Raw genomic sequence first — 16,229 nt, 5'->3', positions numbered from 1 at the left:
TTGAGCAGTAGATTTTTTTTCCTCGACCAAAATTGCATCAATTCTTCCTTGTCACCTCCCCAACTTATCCACCAAGTTTCGTCCGAATCCGTCCATAACTTTTTGAGATATTTTGCTCACAGAGAAATAGACAGACAAACAGGGGTGAAAACATAACCTTCGTCCACCTTTGGTGTGGAGGTAATGATGAACAAAACTTGTTATACATACAGTATTTGCCCCACTCTCAACCATCCAAATTGAAATACTGTTTCTACATTGAAAACATCCGATTAAATTAACTGTGAATACAGTCACAGTCATCAACGGGCTCAGTGTCCGAGTAGCAAGGCTTGGTAGCATCCGTGGCTACATATTTATTCACCTGTACTCCTGTAGTGTCCACTAATGAAGCCCCATGACTGACCCTCTTGGATACCTAGCCGAGTTGCTTTCTTTGTTTTAGTTCCAATGTGGAAGTGAATCACGAGGATCGGAAAAGCGCACAGAGCTTACAAAGCAATATTATATGGAGATAACGAGAGTTCATAGAATAACTTACCCCACTCAGTCTTGAGCAAAAGGATGTGAAGGGTCTTTTTAACTCTTGCTTTGCATTTCTGAGCATGATCTATATTGGCTTTGTTTGTGACCTTTGAATAACATGTGCAATGGCAACCATACAAAGCTGATGGGTTAAACAGAACAGACCAGAGCTAAACTTCCTGCCGCCTCTTCTTGGAGAAACTATCGATTTTGGAACGACCTTTGAGACAATGATGCACTTAAACAGATTGTTTTTGGATGAAGTTATCTCTGTGGTTGCATCATTTTTCTCTGAATGTCGGTTGTTGCTCCCACGCAGAGCACACGGCACATTTGAATGGTCGAGACAGAGTAAAATTTTTCCCAAGTACGACTAAACCAAAGGCTTTTGGAAGTGCAAACAAGGCGATTTGTGTTCTACAGTTTTCAAATATATCATTCAATTGAAATAAAATTAAAGTTTTTAAAGGCTGTCGAAAAAAAAACAACAACAAAAAAAAACATTGAATTGTTGGTTTAGTGATGATGCACCCTCTTTTGCACCTTATGGAGTGATCTTATGGGATGGCACGTCGTCCGTCCATCCACAAATACTTGCAACTACACATACGATTTTGATGAAACTTCACCACAGCATTCATCACCGTGCATGTACCAAAGTTTGTTCATCGGATTAAAAAACAAAATAAAAATAAAATAAAAATTGGGCCCTCGGGGGTCTACAGGGGGTTGCCCCCCCCAAAATAGGTATTTGCTTTCTTCTCAGAAACTACACATATAATTTTGATGAAACTTGACCACAACCTTAATCACCTGTGATGCACCAAAAATTGTTCACGGCATTTTGAAAAAAACGTCTGAGGGGTTCTCCAGGGGGGTTTGCCCCACAAATTATGTATTGACTTTCTTGTCTGAAACCACACACACACAATTTTGATGAAACTTGACCACAACTTTCATCACCCATGATGTACCAAAGTTTGTTCACGGCATTAAAAAGAAAAAATCCAAAGATATTTACTTTCTTCTCCGTTACATATTTTGTGGGTCATTGATGCCTACCAGTGGTTCACTGGCCACCTTATCTAGCCACAACCAGGTGAGTGCCCAGAGATATTGCCCCTATGGTTTTCACTTTATTGCATCCCTCAAGAAATGTCTTTCGACGCATTTCTGAACAAAGAATTAAAGGAACCTCAGTTTGCTCTGCGTGTTCACTTTCTTTCAACCATTCTTTTTTTCCAACTTTAGTGCCAACTCACCCCTCTCACCTCTCCCTCTCAAAGCAACCAACACACTCTTCCACCTCCAAGCTTCCCTCTCACCTTCCTCAAAAGCTCCCCCCTCACCTTTCATCCTCAACTCTCCTCACTCCACCTTATCCCACCACTCACCCCCAAAGATACCCCATCTCTCATCGACAAAGCTGCCTCCTTCCCCTGCCCTATCTCCTCCAACTCATCACTCCACCTCCACAAATCCTCAACTGCCTTCTGTCCCCTCTCTTGCCCCTCCCTCTCCCCCAGCACACAGAGCCTTTTCTCCTCCTCATCCGGCCCCCTCCCCAAGCTCTTCAGCAATCCCCTACACTCTTTCAACAACTCTCCTTACCTCCCCCCCTCCTCCCTTGTCCTACCCTCCCCTTCCTCCCGATCCCCTGCACCCAAAGCTTCCTCCCCTCCCTCTTACGAACAGTGTGGACCTCAAATATCTGGGGCCTTCGCTCAAACCTTACAGATCTTTCCATACAGGTTGCAACTGAGAAAACAGACATAATCTGCCAAACAGAAACCTTCCTCACTCATGACGTCTCTGACTCCCTAGTATCTCTCCCCGGTTACTCCCTCCTCCGGTATGACAGACCTGAGCTTCGTCCTGGTGGAGGAGTTGCTCTCTTCATCAAAGACTCGATTCCTCACTCTCTATGCACTGCCCTGACTCCCCCTCACCCCCAGGAATACATCTGGCTACGGCTACCCTCCACTCCCACCTCATGTTTATATGTGTACTGTACCATCCACCAAACAGTGACGACTCCATCTACACTTCACTATCTGAAAACATGGACCAACTTCCATCCTCTCATCCAAACTCTCCCTCATATGTGGTGACTTCAATTGTCATCATGCCAGTTGGCTAGGTGTGGGTACCTCTCTCACCTGTCATGGCACCTCAGCAAAAGCTTTCTACGACTCATTGGGACTGACTCAATCGGTCAATTTCCCGACCCGGATCTCAACCAATGGCATTCCATCTCTTCTGGATCTGATTTTGACAAATTTCCCCTGAAAATATCTGCTGTTCTTCCTCCGCTCCAATCGGTTCTTCTGACCACGTCCTTGTCAAAGTGGACATCTCTCTGGCTATTATCAGAGAACCACCTCAGCGCCGTCGAGTCTGGCATTTCACTCAGGCTGACTGGCAGGGTCTCCAAGCAGCCATCAAACTTCGAGACTGGTCTCCCATCGCTACTTTCTCCAACATCAACTCATCCTGGGAATTCTTTCAAAGAAACTTGCTCTCCCTCATGCACAGATTTATCCCCTCTCATCTTCAGTTGTCCTCCCTTCCTCCCACCCATGGTTCAATGAAGTTTGTGGTGAGGCAGTTGTCCCAAAACAACTTGCCTTTGCCTCATGCAAAGCAAACCCAACTGAGGGTAATCTCAGTTCCTTCCATAAAGCTCGGAACAAGTGTGTATCTACCCTCAGGAGAGCCAGAAAACAACATCTTTCTAATCTCAAGTCTGAACTCTCAAGCCACTCTCCCTCCCCCAAATCCTAGTGGCATCTAATCAAATCTGTTTCTGGAGGTTGTTCCCCCTCCATCCCCTCCCTTACCTCAAATGGCTGCACTGCTGATACTGCTCGTGAAAAAGCTGAATGCCTAAACTCGGTGTTTGCATCGAAATCTTGTGTCTGAAACCCATCACTTTCTGTACCCACCTTATCCAGTCACACCCAACTGTCCCTGGGCTTTGCATCCTTTCTTCTGACAAGGTGGAGAGTTTGCTATCAAACCTCAACTGAGATTCTGCAACTGGTCCAGATGGCATCAGCCCACATGTCCTAAAAACCTGCTCTTCTGCTCTTGCTCACATTCTCTCTGTTCTGTTGACCCTTTCATTTGCTCAAGGTCATCTGCCATCTGGTTGGAAATCAGCAAACATTACTGCCCTGCATAAAAAAGGTGCAAAAACAGCTCCCTGCAACAACAGACCAATCAGATATCTCCCAATCATCAGCAAGGTTATGGAATCCATCATCGCTTCAGACATTAAATCCTTCCTCTTCTCCAATGGCCTGATTTCCGATCATCAATTTGATTTCAGAGCAGGTCACTCTACCCTGGATATGCTGCTTCTGCTATCCCAACAATGGATGGAGGTCCTCAATGCCGGACATGAAATCAGAGCCATATCCCTAGACATATCGCGTGCTTTCGATATGGTCTGTCACCCTGCCCTGCTCACCAAACTCTTCCTATGGTATCCAAGGCCATGTCCACTCATGGCTTGCAGACTTCCTCTCCTGTCGCAGCCAACGCGTGGCCCTAAATGGAGTTCTTTCATCCCCTCTTCCTGTCCAGGCTGGAGTTCCTCAAGGCAGCGTTCTGGGCCCTGTTCTTTTTCTGGTTTTCATCAATGATCTCTCCAACTCTCTGGAATATCCTCTTTATCACTTTGCTGATGACTCCACCCTCTTCCCTACCATCTGTCATCCCTCACATTGGCAAGCAGGAGCTTCTTCACTCTCTGCAGATCTGGATAAAATCAAAAACTGGTCCAACATGTGGAACATGTCTTTCAATCCTGACAAATCTCACTCTCTCACTATGTCTCTCCGAAAGGACCATTTAGAACACTCCCCCCCCGCCCCCCCTCCCCCATCTACTTCCTCAACAATCCTCTGGAAGAAGTCCTTTCATTCAAGCTTCTGGGTCTCACTATCTGCCATGATCTTTCCTGGGAAAGCCACATTTCCAACCTGGCCGCCAAAGCCAGTCGCCAACTGGGAATCCTCCATCGTGCAAAGTCCTTCCTTGGCCAACCTGAGCCCTTGACCACGTACAAAGCTTCCGTCCACAGCCTTAGGGAGTACTGCTCTCCCGTCTGAGCTGGTGCTCCTGCCTCTCACCTTTCTCGGCTTCACGCTGTGGAAACCAAGGCATTTAGGATCATTGGCATCTCCCGCGGTGAGGCTGAGTCTTTGTGCTTCTCACTCTCTCACCGCAGGCAGGTTGGTGGTAGTTCTGTCTTCTGCCGTCTCCTCTCCGGTCTCACCCCCCCCCCCTGCTGTGTCTGCAATATGTCCCCACTATATTTCCTCAGGGCACTCAAGGTCTGCCAACAACCCCCTTCTGGTAAAACGACCAAAATCACAAATCACTGCTTACCTTCACTCTTTCATTCCTCTTTTTTCCCACCTTTGGAATAAACTCTCACACTCTATTCAATCCCATTCTTCCCTCCAGGCCTTCAAAACAGCTGTTCACCACCACCTATCTTCCCCGATCCAAAACCACAATCTTTTGTACCCTCGTTAATGCACCCCAAACCCACCTCCTTCAAATTCCCTGCTTTCCTTCCTGAAAGTCCCTATAATGTCCATCTTGTAATACCCCGTGTTCCCCACCTCATCCCTCTCTCTTCCACAGATCTCCTAATGTCTCTGTTCTCCACTGTTTTGTCCTTCCCTCTCCCACCCCTCTTGTCTCATGTCCCCCTTGCTGTGGGTTGTGTGTTCGCTCTCATACGAGCTTTGATACAGTATACAAAAAATAAAAAAAATTAGTTCTTGCTGTCTGTTGTTGTGCCCTTTACGATGTCCACAAAAACATTAAGTTTCGTTTTTGGAATGATAGTCAGTCTGGCAGTCAATCAAAATTTAATATCAGACAGACTGAAGCAATTGCTATACCGTGAGTGTGTGCATGCTCAGCATGAGACTTCATACAATTTACCAAATTCAGAGACAAAGTGCTGGTAAACTTCAGGCTCGTGTTCCAATTTGTGTTCTTCAGTGTTCAAAATATAAAATTCAATTGAGATCAAGTCGTTTCTTGATCATCGACTGACGTCTGTGAGAGACAGACAGAGTGAACCAATTGCTTCACCCCACTTTGCTCTATGTGCACAAGGTAATAATCCTGCCCCTTAGATGGGCGTTGAAGGGAGACATTCACGGGACTTGAGAAATGAATCGGGTTGTTGAATACGTCACTATTAGCTAAAATATGGTTTCACCGCTGGGAACCTGAAAGGAAATTGAAATCCATGCAAGGGAAGCACAAAGAATTCCACCATCACAAAAAATTGGCAACCACCCCTCAGCTAGCAAGTTCAGGGAATTAATTTTCTGCATGCTAAATATATCCTCATGATTGACTATTTTCCGAACTAAACCACAATTAAATAGGAATAATATATGCCAGCATGGGTGAAAAATTGCAGGAAGACATCAAGGACAAATGCCAAGAAATGTTGATCAAACATATGTTCCTCTTTCACGAACACGTGCCTGCACACAAGGCCCGTGTTTCATCGACCACCATTCCTGACCGGGACTTTGAGCAGCTGGATCATAACCCCCATTCTGCCACCTCTGGATAACCAATAACTTGGCACCTGGTTACTACTCTCTATTTTGACAATTAAAAACCTACCTGTGTGGCTACCAATTCACTGATGATGAGGAAATAACTGCAACAGCTGAGAAGTGGTTAAAACGGGAAGCTGGAAACTCTTTTTCAGGCATACACAGTTTGAAGAACAAATGGGGAAAATATATTATAATCTTGGGACACCTTAAAAAAAAAAATCAAAATTAATTCTGGTACATATGACCATTACATCTCATTTCTCGAACTTTTGAATGCCCCTCATACTTTATTTTATCTTTTTCAATTTCTTGTTAAAAATTGTTTCAATCCTCCCAAAAGTTTATTGCATATAAAACTGGAAAACAACTGTCTTAATTTGGCTCTTGGGTCTATGAACTATAGCTGTATCATCATTTTCATTCTTGGAACAGCAGAGCATGGACTTGTATAATCGCACACAAGCACACGTGCACACACATAAACACACACTAACGGCTATGCCTAAGGCAACTATACTACTAATCAATAGTAACATCTTTAAATCAACAGTAATGACTGAGAACAAGGATGTTACTTCTGGGTATTCCTAATGCATCAATGTTACGAAGCAATAGAATGTCAGCAATATTGATAATCAACAGTAACATCGTTATACGTTATTATAACAATGAATTAAGGGATTGTGAATGTTGAAGGAGGCCATCTGGCCCAGAAAGCCTACTTAATCATGACAATATCAAAGTACCCACCTATCCCCACTACAGTACGTCTAGATACCAATTCTAGATATTCACTCCCTTCCAATAATGCCACGTTTAGATGAACTACTAATTATGTAGAAACAATTTTTCAAATTGAACTTTTTTATTCATAACTGAGTAAATAAAACTAAACACTTGTAGTTGAAGGAGGTTACAGGTCAGGAATACATGTAAAAACATTTACAAATTAAAATTCAATGGTTGTAAAAGTATTCAACCCCTTCAGTCAGCATTTGGTGGAAGCACCTTTTGCAGCAATGACTGCTATGAGAACTTATGGGAATGTCTCTACCAGCTTTGCACAGTGAGATAGTGAAATCCTTACCCATTCTTCATGTGAAAATTGCTCTAGTTCTGCCAAGTTTGATGGGGATCGTCGATGGACTGCAATCTTCAAGTCTCACCATAAATGTTCAATTGGGTTCAAGTCAGGACTTTGACTGAGCCACTCAAGAACATTTATTTTCTTCTTATTCAGCCACTCCAGTGTGGCTTTAGCTTTGTGCTTCTGATCATTGTCCTGCTGAAATGTGAATCGCCTTCAGAGTTTCAGATTTATGGCTGACTCAAGCAGGTTTTCACCCGGTTTTCGCCCGGACAAACAAACAAACAAGAAAGAAAACGGAGTCAAAACAAGTAGCGGTACAAAGTACACCACCCCCATGCCAAATAAGTAAATAAATAAACCTCCAGCGCGTGATATTGTCGGGGCACCCAAGGCGCCCTGGCAATGCACCGTGCAGCAAGTGCAGACCGAATTTAGAAGGGAGCGGTGTACTTCTGAGGTGAATGTGTACAAATTATACTGAGTTTATGTGTACAAATGTACTTCTGGGGTAAATATGTACAAATGATTAATCAAAAATACTCTTTATAGCCAAATCACTTGGTCACTGTCATGTCCAAATGTCAGTTTCCTAGCTCAAAAGGATGGCTGAGATATCTCCCGGACAAAAAAGAAAGAAAATAATTAATTGATTAATCAATAAATAAATAAAAAAATTTTTGCCAAATCATTTGGTCACTGTCAATTCATTAATTAATTACGTAATTATTATCGATTTATTAATAACTTATTTATTTTATTTCTCATCTCGGCAATATCTCAGGTACCTTTTGAGCTGGGAAGCTGATATTTGGACATGACCATGACCAAGTGATTTGGCTATAAAGACTTTTTTTGATTTATCATATGTACATATTCACCTCAGAAATACACTGCTCCCTCCCAATTCCATCTCCATGTGCTGCACGGCGGCATTGGCGCCCCTACAATGTCATGTGCTCGAGGATTTATTTATTTATTTATTTGGCATGAGGGCAGTGCACTTTGAATGCACCTGTACTTGTTTAATTTTTTTTCAGTAATTCTTAAACATTGAGAAATAGGGGCAGAAATGATATACAGCACGATATTTCAGAAAGTTGTGGACAGATTATGACAAAACGAGATGGATGAGTTGGTTAGGTGGCAAGAACAAGACGATTCGATTTTGGATCAGGTCCGGATACAGATCTGGTTTATCAGTGGGATACAAAATGTAAACTGTTCAGCCTGGCAGTGATATGTACTCTCCCGAGTGCCCGTTGTAGTTCAGTTTTGTGATTACAATGCGTTAAATGGCATTATTGCACATTTTTTCTCCACAAAATATCTGAGAGGAGGTGGGGGCACTCCTCCGGGTACTAGCTGAACTGTGACTCTGCACCATTTAATCATCCAGCAACAATCCGTGTCATTGTCATACCTTGTGTCTCTGCACTGTCAAATTGTGGAAGTCGTGCAGCCATCAGAGGTAATCCTGAATTAGGGTCTTCCTGGAAATTATCCTTTTCCAGTGCTTCTAGCTGTCGTGTTAACCTTCGCTGTCTGGTAGAAGGGTCCAACACTCTGCGCTGGCTCCCCTCCTGCAGACGAACTGCAGAAAGATTCAGCATCAATCTCTACCTTTGCCACAAGTACACAACCATTACTGCATGTAAGCACCAAGTCAAATCTATGAACAAATGCACAGCCACAACCATGAACAAGGAGCAAGGAACAACCACACCGATTCATAACCATGTGAAAAACACTCACTCACTAATAGTCACCAAAAAAACACCAACATACAATCAATCAACCACTTAGGAATGACCATCTGATGCAGAAACAACTTCCAAATTACAATGACAACAGCCACAAACAACAAATCAAAAGTAACTTGCTCTGCTGTTGAAAGTTCAGAATTGGTATTTGTAGGTCTTCTGCAGCGAACCTTGAGTAAGGAAGCCAAAAATAAACCAGACACAATAACAAGAGTTTGGCAGAAATGAGGGATGATCGCAGGCCTGAGCAATAACATCCAGACTTTTTTACCCATATATCCTTCGAAATCAAATACAGTATGTCATTGCAAAAATGTTCATTCATAAAATACAGCATTCTCTCATGAAAACAAATCTAATAGAAGGGGTTTTGTATGATGTCTTCAGTCATCTCCGTTAATTGAGAGTGTTCACCATTACCGAGTACAGGAATTTTATTTCTGGACTGACAATCATTGGTAGTCAGTAATCCAAACTAGGATAGCTGGTGAACTTTAGTGCAGTCATCGGGTGGCATGATCACACAAATTGAGAGAAAGATGGACAGTTTTACACATTGCTCTCAATAACAGTCACAGGATGAACAGACATGAGAATTTTCAATGAAGAGCCAAACTGGTTATTCCAGCTTCTTTGCAAGTAGATTACAATTTCTAAGCTTTGTATTGTGAAAACTTCTTCAAAAGCTAGGAATATCAGATTTGATCTGTCCTGCCTTACTGTTGTTGTTTGTCCCCTGTGTCATGAATCATGTTGTAAATCAATTCACGTTTCTTATTATCCCTGGATACTTGGTCCTGTTGTATAGATTTTAAGTTTGTCTTTACCTAAGCATTGGCTCGGCCACGCGATCATGAGCCTCTGGTCTGAAACATTTATTTTCTCATACCTTAGCTCTATTATACCTCCCTCTTTTCTTCTCTTGAACATGTAGGCCTCACCATCAGCCATCGTCTCATTTGTGCCGAGCATATAGCAAAGCTGACCTCCAAACCAGCCGCAGACTGGGTATCCTCCATCATTCTAAATTATTCCTTGACAAATCAGAACTACTCAAGCCTATAAAAGGCCTTTGTCTGTAGATTAATGGAATACTGGTCATCCTTATGGGCTGGTGCCCCAGCAACATAACCACCACTCATAGATTGTGTGGAATATAAAACTCTCAACATTATTGACATCCCCCACAATGAGACCTAACGGGTCTTAAATTGCAGACAGGTCGATGACCTCTTTTTTTTTTTAAACACCTCTCCTCTGGTCTGGCCCCTCTGCTCATTCAGCCCTCAAACTGTCACCAGCTCCTCCAGGAAGGACATGTTCTCCTAGGAACTCTCTGCTGGTTAAACTCACAAAATTCAGATGTATCGCCTTCCTCTCCTCTTTTTGGAATCACCTTCAAGAGACTCTTCCCTCCCTCCAGGACTTTAAGCAAGTATTGCACCACCATCTCATGCCACTCCCTGTCCCTACCTGTGATGTATTCTTCCTCCCCTTCCCCCCCCCCCAACCCAATCAACCCCATCTCAGTCAATCCTTTTACTTGCAGGTTACTCTGTTTTCTCCCCTCTGTCCTCTCTTTTCCTTTTCGTTCATTTTCTTGCTTGCTCTGTCCAAGTGTGGCCCCTGTCAATTTATTCTTCCATGAGCTGAGATCTTGTATACATAGTAATAGAATAAAATAAAGATAAAAAATGGTAGTTTATAGTTAAATAACTTATTTGAAAAAGTAATATAATGAACATAAAATCAGACTTGGTGTTGTCATGGTTTGAGCGTCTGCTCTGAGTCTTTGAGGTTCAAACCCTGGCTTAGTCATAAGATACCAAAGACAAAAATGGTATGCTTCTTTCCTTGACACTCAGCATTTAAAATAAGAGCACAGAAAAACAATGCTGAGAAGGCAATGGCAAACCACCAAACCACTGCTAAGAAGCTGCTTCGGTAGCACCAATCCTCTATAAAAAGTATGGTACATCAAATCAAATCAATGAACATTGGAGGTTGAATATTTACCCTCGCCAAAGGAGAGGGTATTGTATTGGGGTCAGTTTGTAACTTGGGGGGGGGGGGATTTTTTTTGACAAGTATGTTGATCGCCTCCATTTGTTTCTTTGTTTGTCTGTCTGCTCGCCTCCAGCCCAAACCGCTCATTCTGAAATTTTCAGCGATTAACCCTCACCCTAACCCTAAACAGAAAAAAAAATTGGACCTCTGTATCTCTGAAACAGCAACAAGGAAAAAATTGAAATGTGTCACAAGGCAAAGTACTCCTCATAGGGAATGAGTGAGATTTTTTATGACATCATAGGTGCCTTTGGTATGAAATCATAATTGCACATGTAGAATGCTACAGTTGATCAGTATGAAAAATTTTGAGGGTCATCTAGGGATAAAATGGTTTACAAAAATTATTTTGATGACGTCATCGGGCACGTAATTCGGCAGCCATATTGTTTTGTTTTTTTAAACCTTCAAAAATCTTCTCTGAAATGGCTGAACCGGTCATCACTGATAGCATTTATAAAGTGGCTGTTGTAATTATGTCTCTTATTAATTATATAACACACCAGTACATAAACGCCACACAAAATACACCACACAAAACAAGTCCTGGCAAGGGTCTGCAATCTCTGATTGCTCTTTTTCTTATTTGCATTCTATTGTCTCGCTCAGACAACCAAGATGATTCCAATCAAGCCAAAGAACAATTATGATGAATTGGTATAATTTATCTGAATTTTACAAAATAAAGTTTAAGAAGTTTTTTTTTAACATCTGAGCTGCTTGATGCAGCACTTCCTACTTGGCCAACAAAATGAATTTGCAACTGTATCCATTCAAATTTGTTTCCAACACAGCAACCAGAGATTCACTTTGATTTGTTCAAAACCTGTTATATTTGGGTTGGAATAAATAATTTCATTCAAGTGTGCACAAATCATCTTTTTTTTATGAACATGAGCTTTCCAGATTCTTTCTCCACTGGCAAAAAGTTAAAGTAGCTATCATCTTTTTTCAAAGTTGCAGTTCTTCCACTTGGAGAGAATGAACTTTCTTGCTGACAGCAGAGTCACCTTTATCTCTGGAAGTTAGGGACACTTCTTACATGACAATTAGCAGTATATCTTTTGGAGTGACCAAGTTTCCTTCAAACTTGTTTTCCACACGAAATGAAAATGCTTTGGAAAAGCATCAATGTCATGAGCCAGAGATCATGTCACACTTTGGAGGTAATGTAGCATCACACCAGAGTTTTAAAATTCTCACTTTCCTGAAATAAACATCCTTAAATATTGACTTTCCCAATCAGTTTCCACATTTTATGAATTCGTATAGCATTAAAAGTTGTCTGGAATGTATGGTTTTCAGTCCAAAATGCAGTTAAAAAAAAAAGTATATATATATATATATATATATATATATATATATATATATATATATATATATATATATATATATATATATATATATATATATACATATGTAGATATAGATATAGATATATACACATATACAGAAAACACTCAAATATGAAATGAATGAGAAAGTAGAGGTTAAATTCACCTCGCGGTGTTTTTGTACAGAGCACAAGCAGACTACAGCTTATTGCAAGACAAGCATACCAGCAAAGGGGGCAAAACAGCTATGTTGCAAGTACAAGTTAATGCTCAATCAGCAGCAGAAATTTTAAAGGTACAGGTTCAAAAACAACAGGAAATAATTGCATCGACTGGTTTTGGTAACATCGGGACTGCGCACATGACAGTAACAATAGTGGAGCAACAAAACCCTGAAGGAACAGTTTCAGGGAAAGCCCCACAACACACAAAACGATGATGTTGCCAAAAAAAAAAACAGAACAAATTACTGCACATCAGAACATCAAACAACAGGGGAAACCAGCTAACAAAAGGTTAGTGACTACGGTAAATGGCGGGGTCGAGTGCTAAACACACAGTCAATAATGAATGCTGCATACCAATGTAGCTGAATGTCAGATGCAAACCAGTTTAGAGCATTCAACTCAGATGCTAACTATTTACTAATGAAAATTGTTCTTGTTATGTCTAACAGTTACGTCACAATTTTTAATATAACTATTAACGATGTAAATATTACGTTACTGGGCCATGCAGGGTGAGATTTATAGGCTCAGCAGATGGTATTGTATTTTGTCAGTTCATTATCAATGTTTCCAAGACAGGCTTATCCCCACCACATGCAACATTAGCCAGGGGAAAATATTTGTATTAAGCTCAACAATGCTGGTTCAAACTGACTGCTACTCGGGGCAGTTAACTGATTAGTGAGGTGATTTTAATGGGGAGTATGGATGGAACATGGGGAGAGAAAGATTAATTAATTAATTAGATACTTTGGACATATCAGCAGGGATTCATCGAGGTGTCAGAGTAAAGTCACAATGATGCAGTCGAGGCAGACCTGAGAGATTCAGTGATGATTCCAGAAAGAATAGAGGGGAGGTTCAGGTGGCAGTGTGTTGGCTTCAAAATGGCAGTACACAGCAGGTCCTGTACTTTAATTTAACACTTCTCTCTTGCCAATGCCTGTACTTACATATCCTATCGTCACTGCAGAGCTTTGTGTGTGGTGGATGTTTTCTCCCTCTGTGTGTCTCTCTGTATGTCTCTCTGTGTGTCTCCCTGTGTGTCTCTCTGTGTTTCTCTGTCTCTCTCACCCTGCTTCTGCATGTACTCAGAATCTTCCTATCAGATGTACTCAGAATCCTCCTATCCATTTTGTTATTTAATTTTGCTGTTTCATTTTATTCATCCTTCAGTTTCCCATACAGCATGACAGTGAATTATTATTTTTCCTTATTATCCTGTGTTGGTTTTCAAAATTTTCACTGTTGCATGTCCACAATAAATTCTTTGCTTTAAATCAAGGTGTTCACCTTTGTTTCAGTTATGAAATTCAGCCTGAAATTAACACATTTGGGAGATTAAGAGAACAGGTATCCGCTCGACCCTCCTGGTTATCTGAACTCGCAACAAAAAAGCAATGCACTCGTGTCACTGCAAACTGCCACCAGGAGGTTCATGAAAAAATTTATTTGCCGGATGCACTTGCAGTCTTGTACAACAAGCACATAATAAACATCGCAAACTCCAGGGCTATCTAAAATTCAAACCATGGAGATGCCAAACAATGAAAGGATATAGACCACATACGCTGAACAGGAAAACCATTCACTACTTTCGGTAAAACAAGGGGGTGATTGGACCCACTGGTTTACCTCCATATGCATCATTTCATGGGTGTAGAGCAGTAACAATGATGCAATATCCCCTGCAGGTTAGGGCAGGAATTTGTCGTTTGTTCAGGATGCTGGTGATAGCTCACCGACACTTCACAAATAACACTGTGGGATCATTAACACCAACCAAGTAATGCTGACAAATGCCCAGTTTAAGTTCCCTCTAAGGGATAGCACACACAATGATGAATTGCCCTGCCTGTGAAACACAAAAATCATCCATTATATAGCTGGGCTGAGATGAGAGCAAAAATTAATCAACATTCAATAAATGTAATACGAGATGTGTGTTGCTTTTATGTTTAGATAGAGACGGCAAACCCACAATCATGTCTGTGTGTAAAAATCCTCACCCATCAAGTGGAGCAAGGACCAATAGCGGCCAGATAGGGAGGGCGAAGTGTGTCAGGCTGCCAGTGGGGCCGAGGCTATAAAGAGGCATGTCGTGAATAACTGGGGAGCAGATACCAGGACAATCGCTGCAGGAGGGTGCAAAACCGACAGAGCTGCTGTGTAACACCACGCCTCCAACCAGCCAGCCACACCCCTCTCCTCGATGTCTGCATCGTGCTCGGACACACGGGCTGCCGGCAGTGCTGGCAGTGTCTGCTGCAGTGCCACCCAGAATCAGTTCCTGCTGTGACCCGCCGGGCACAGCCAGGGTATTTCCGTCTTGTCAGCCTCTGTGTCAATCTCGTGTGACGTGATTGATTGGGCCCTAAGCACATAGAATATAATTACAGATCTTCCATTGTGACTTTTGGGTTTTCAGGTTCTTTTGGGTCTTCAGGGTATTTTTGGTCTTTTGGGTCTCCAGGATATATTGGGTCTTAAAGGTATTTTGTGTCATTTGGGTCTTCGGAGACTTTTGGGTCAATGGGGTATTTTGGGTCATTGAGGTCTAAAGGGTATTCAAAGGTCGAAGGGGTCTCAGTAGTCTCAAGGGTTGAAAAGTACATTCCAATAGCAGATAAATATTAGACGCACATGTGTGAAGTCACAAAATTCAGGATGCAATTGATGTTCAAACAGGATGTAATTAATAGACATGAAATCACACAGCTTCATGGACAGACCGACTGTGTTTTTCGTTTTTATACATACACGACATGGCCAAAAGTATGCGGACACCCCTTCTGATGAGTAGATTAGGCTAATTCAGCCACACCCATTGCTGACAGGTGTATAAAATCAAGCACACAGCCATGCAATCTCCATAGACAAACATTTGCAGTAGAATGGGAAGAACTGAAGAGTTCAGTGACTTTCAAGGTGGCACCGTCACAGTATGACACCTTTCCAACAAGTCAGTTCATCAAATTTCTGCCCTGCTAGGGCTGCCCCGATCAACTGTAAGTGCTGTTAATGTGAAGTGGAAATGTCTAGGAGCAACAACAGCTGAGTCATGAAGTGGTTGGAGACACAAGCTCACAGAATGGGACCGTCGAGTGCTGAAGCATGTGGCACGGAAAAATCGTTTGTCGTCGGTTGAAACACTCACTACCAAATTTCAAACTGCCTCTGAAAGCAACGTCAGCACAAGCACTGTTCATCAAGAGCCTCAAAAAATGGGTTTCCATGTCTGAGGAGCCGCACACAAGCCGAAGATCACCATGTGCAATACCAAGTGTGGTCTGGAGTGGTGTAAAGCTCACCACCAATGGACTCTGGAGCAATGGAAACACGTTCTCTAGAGTGATGAATCACGCTCCACTATCTGGCAGTCCGATGGATGAATCTGGGTTTGGTGGATGCCAGGAGTGCCAACTGCAAGGTTTGGTGGAGAAGGAAAAATGGTCTCGGGCTGTGTGTCATGGTTCGAGTAAGGCCCCTTAGTTCCAATGAAGGGAAATCTTAACGAGACAGCATACAATGATATTCTAGACGATTCTGTGCTTCCAACTTTATGGCAACAGTTTGGGGAAGACCCTTTCCTGTTTCAGCATGACAATGCCCCCGTGCACAAAGTG

At 42.2% G+C, this 16,229-nt stretch overlaps 1 protein-coding gene across 2 annotated transcripts in view; it reads right to left on the bottom strand.

Moving 5' to 3' along the window:
- Positions 1 to 16,229, bottom strand: part of ZNHIT1 (zinc finger HIT-type containing 1) — a 53,398-nt gene that overhangs the window by 17,505 nt on the left and 19,664 nt on the right. The window contains exons 1-2 of one of the 2 annotated variants that reach the window (XM_085860675.1): positions 14,613 to 14,636; positions 8,636 to 8,806 (exon numbers count right to left, since the gene is read on the bottom strand). In XM_085860675.1, coding sequence (XP_085716801.1) covers positions 8,636 to 8,806; positions 14,613 to 14,616 — 175 coding nt within the window. In that variant the 5' untranslated portion in view covers positions 14,617 to 14,636. Of the gene's footprint in view, positions 1 to 8,635; positions 8,807 to 14,612; positions 14,637 to 16,229 lie in introns of those variants that run through there. The other variant, XM_085860667.1, reaches the window with a different exon arrangement.

Source organism: Eptatretus burgeri, chromosome 2 (assembly GCF_056783735.1).
Source record: "Eptatretus burgeri isolate ZD-2024b chromosome 2, Ebu_testis_v1, whole genome shotgun sequence".
Lineage (NCBI taxonomy): Eukaryota > Metazoa > Chordata > Myxini > Myxiniformes > Myxinidae > Eptatretus > Eptatretus burgeri.
This window is presented reverse-complemented; position numbering and strand designations above follow the sequence as displayed.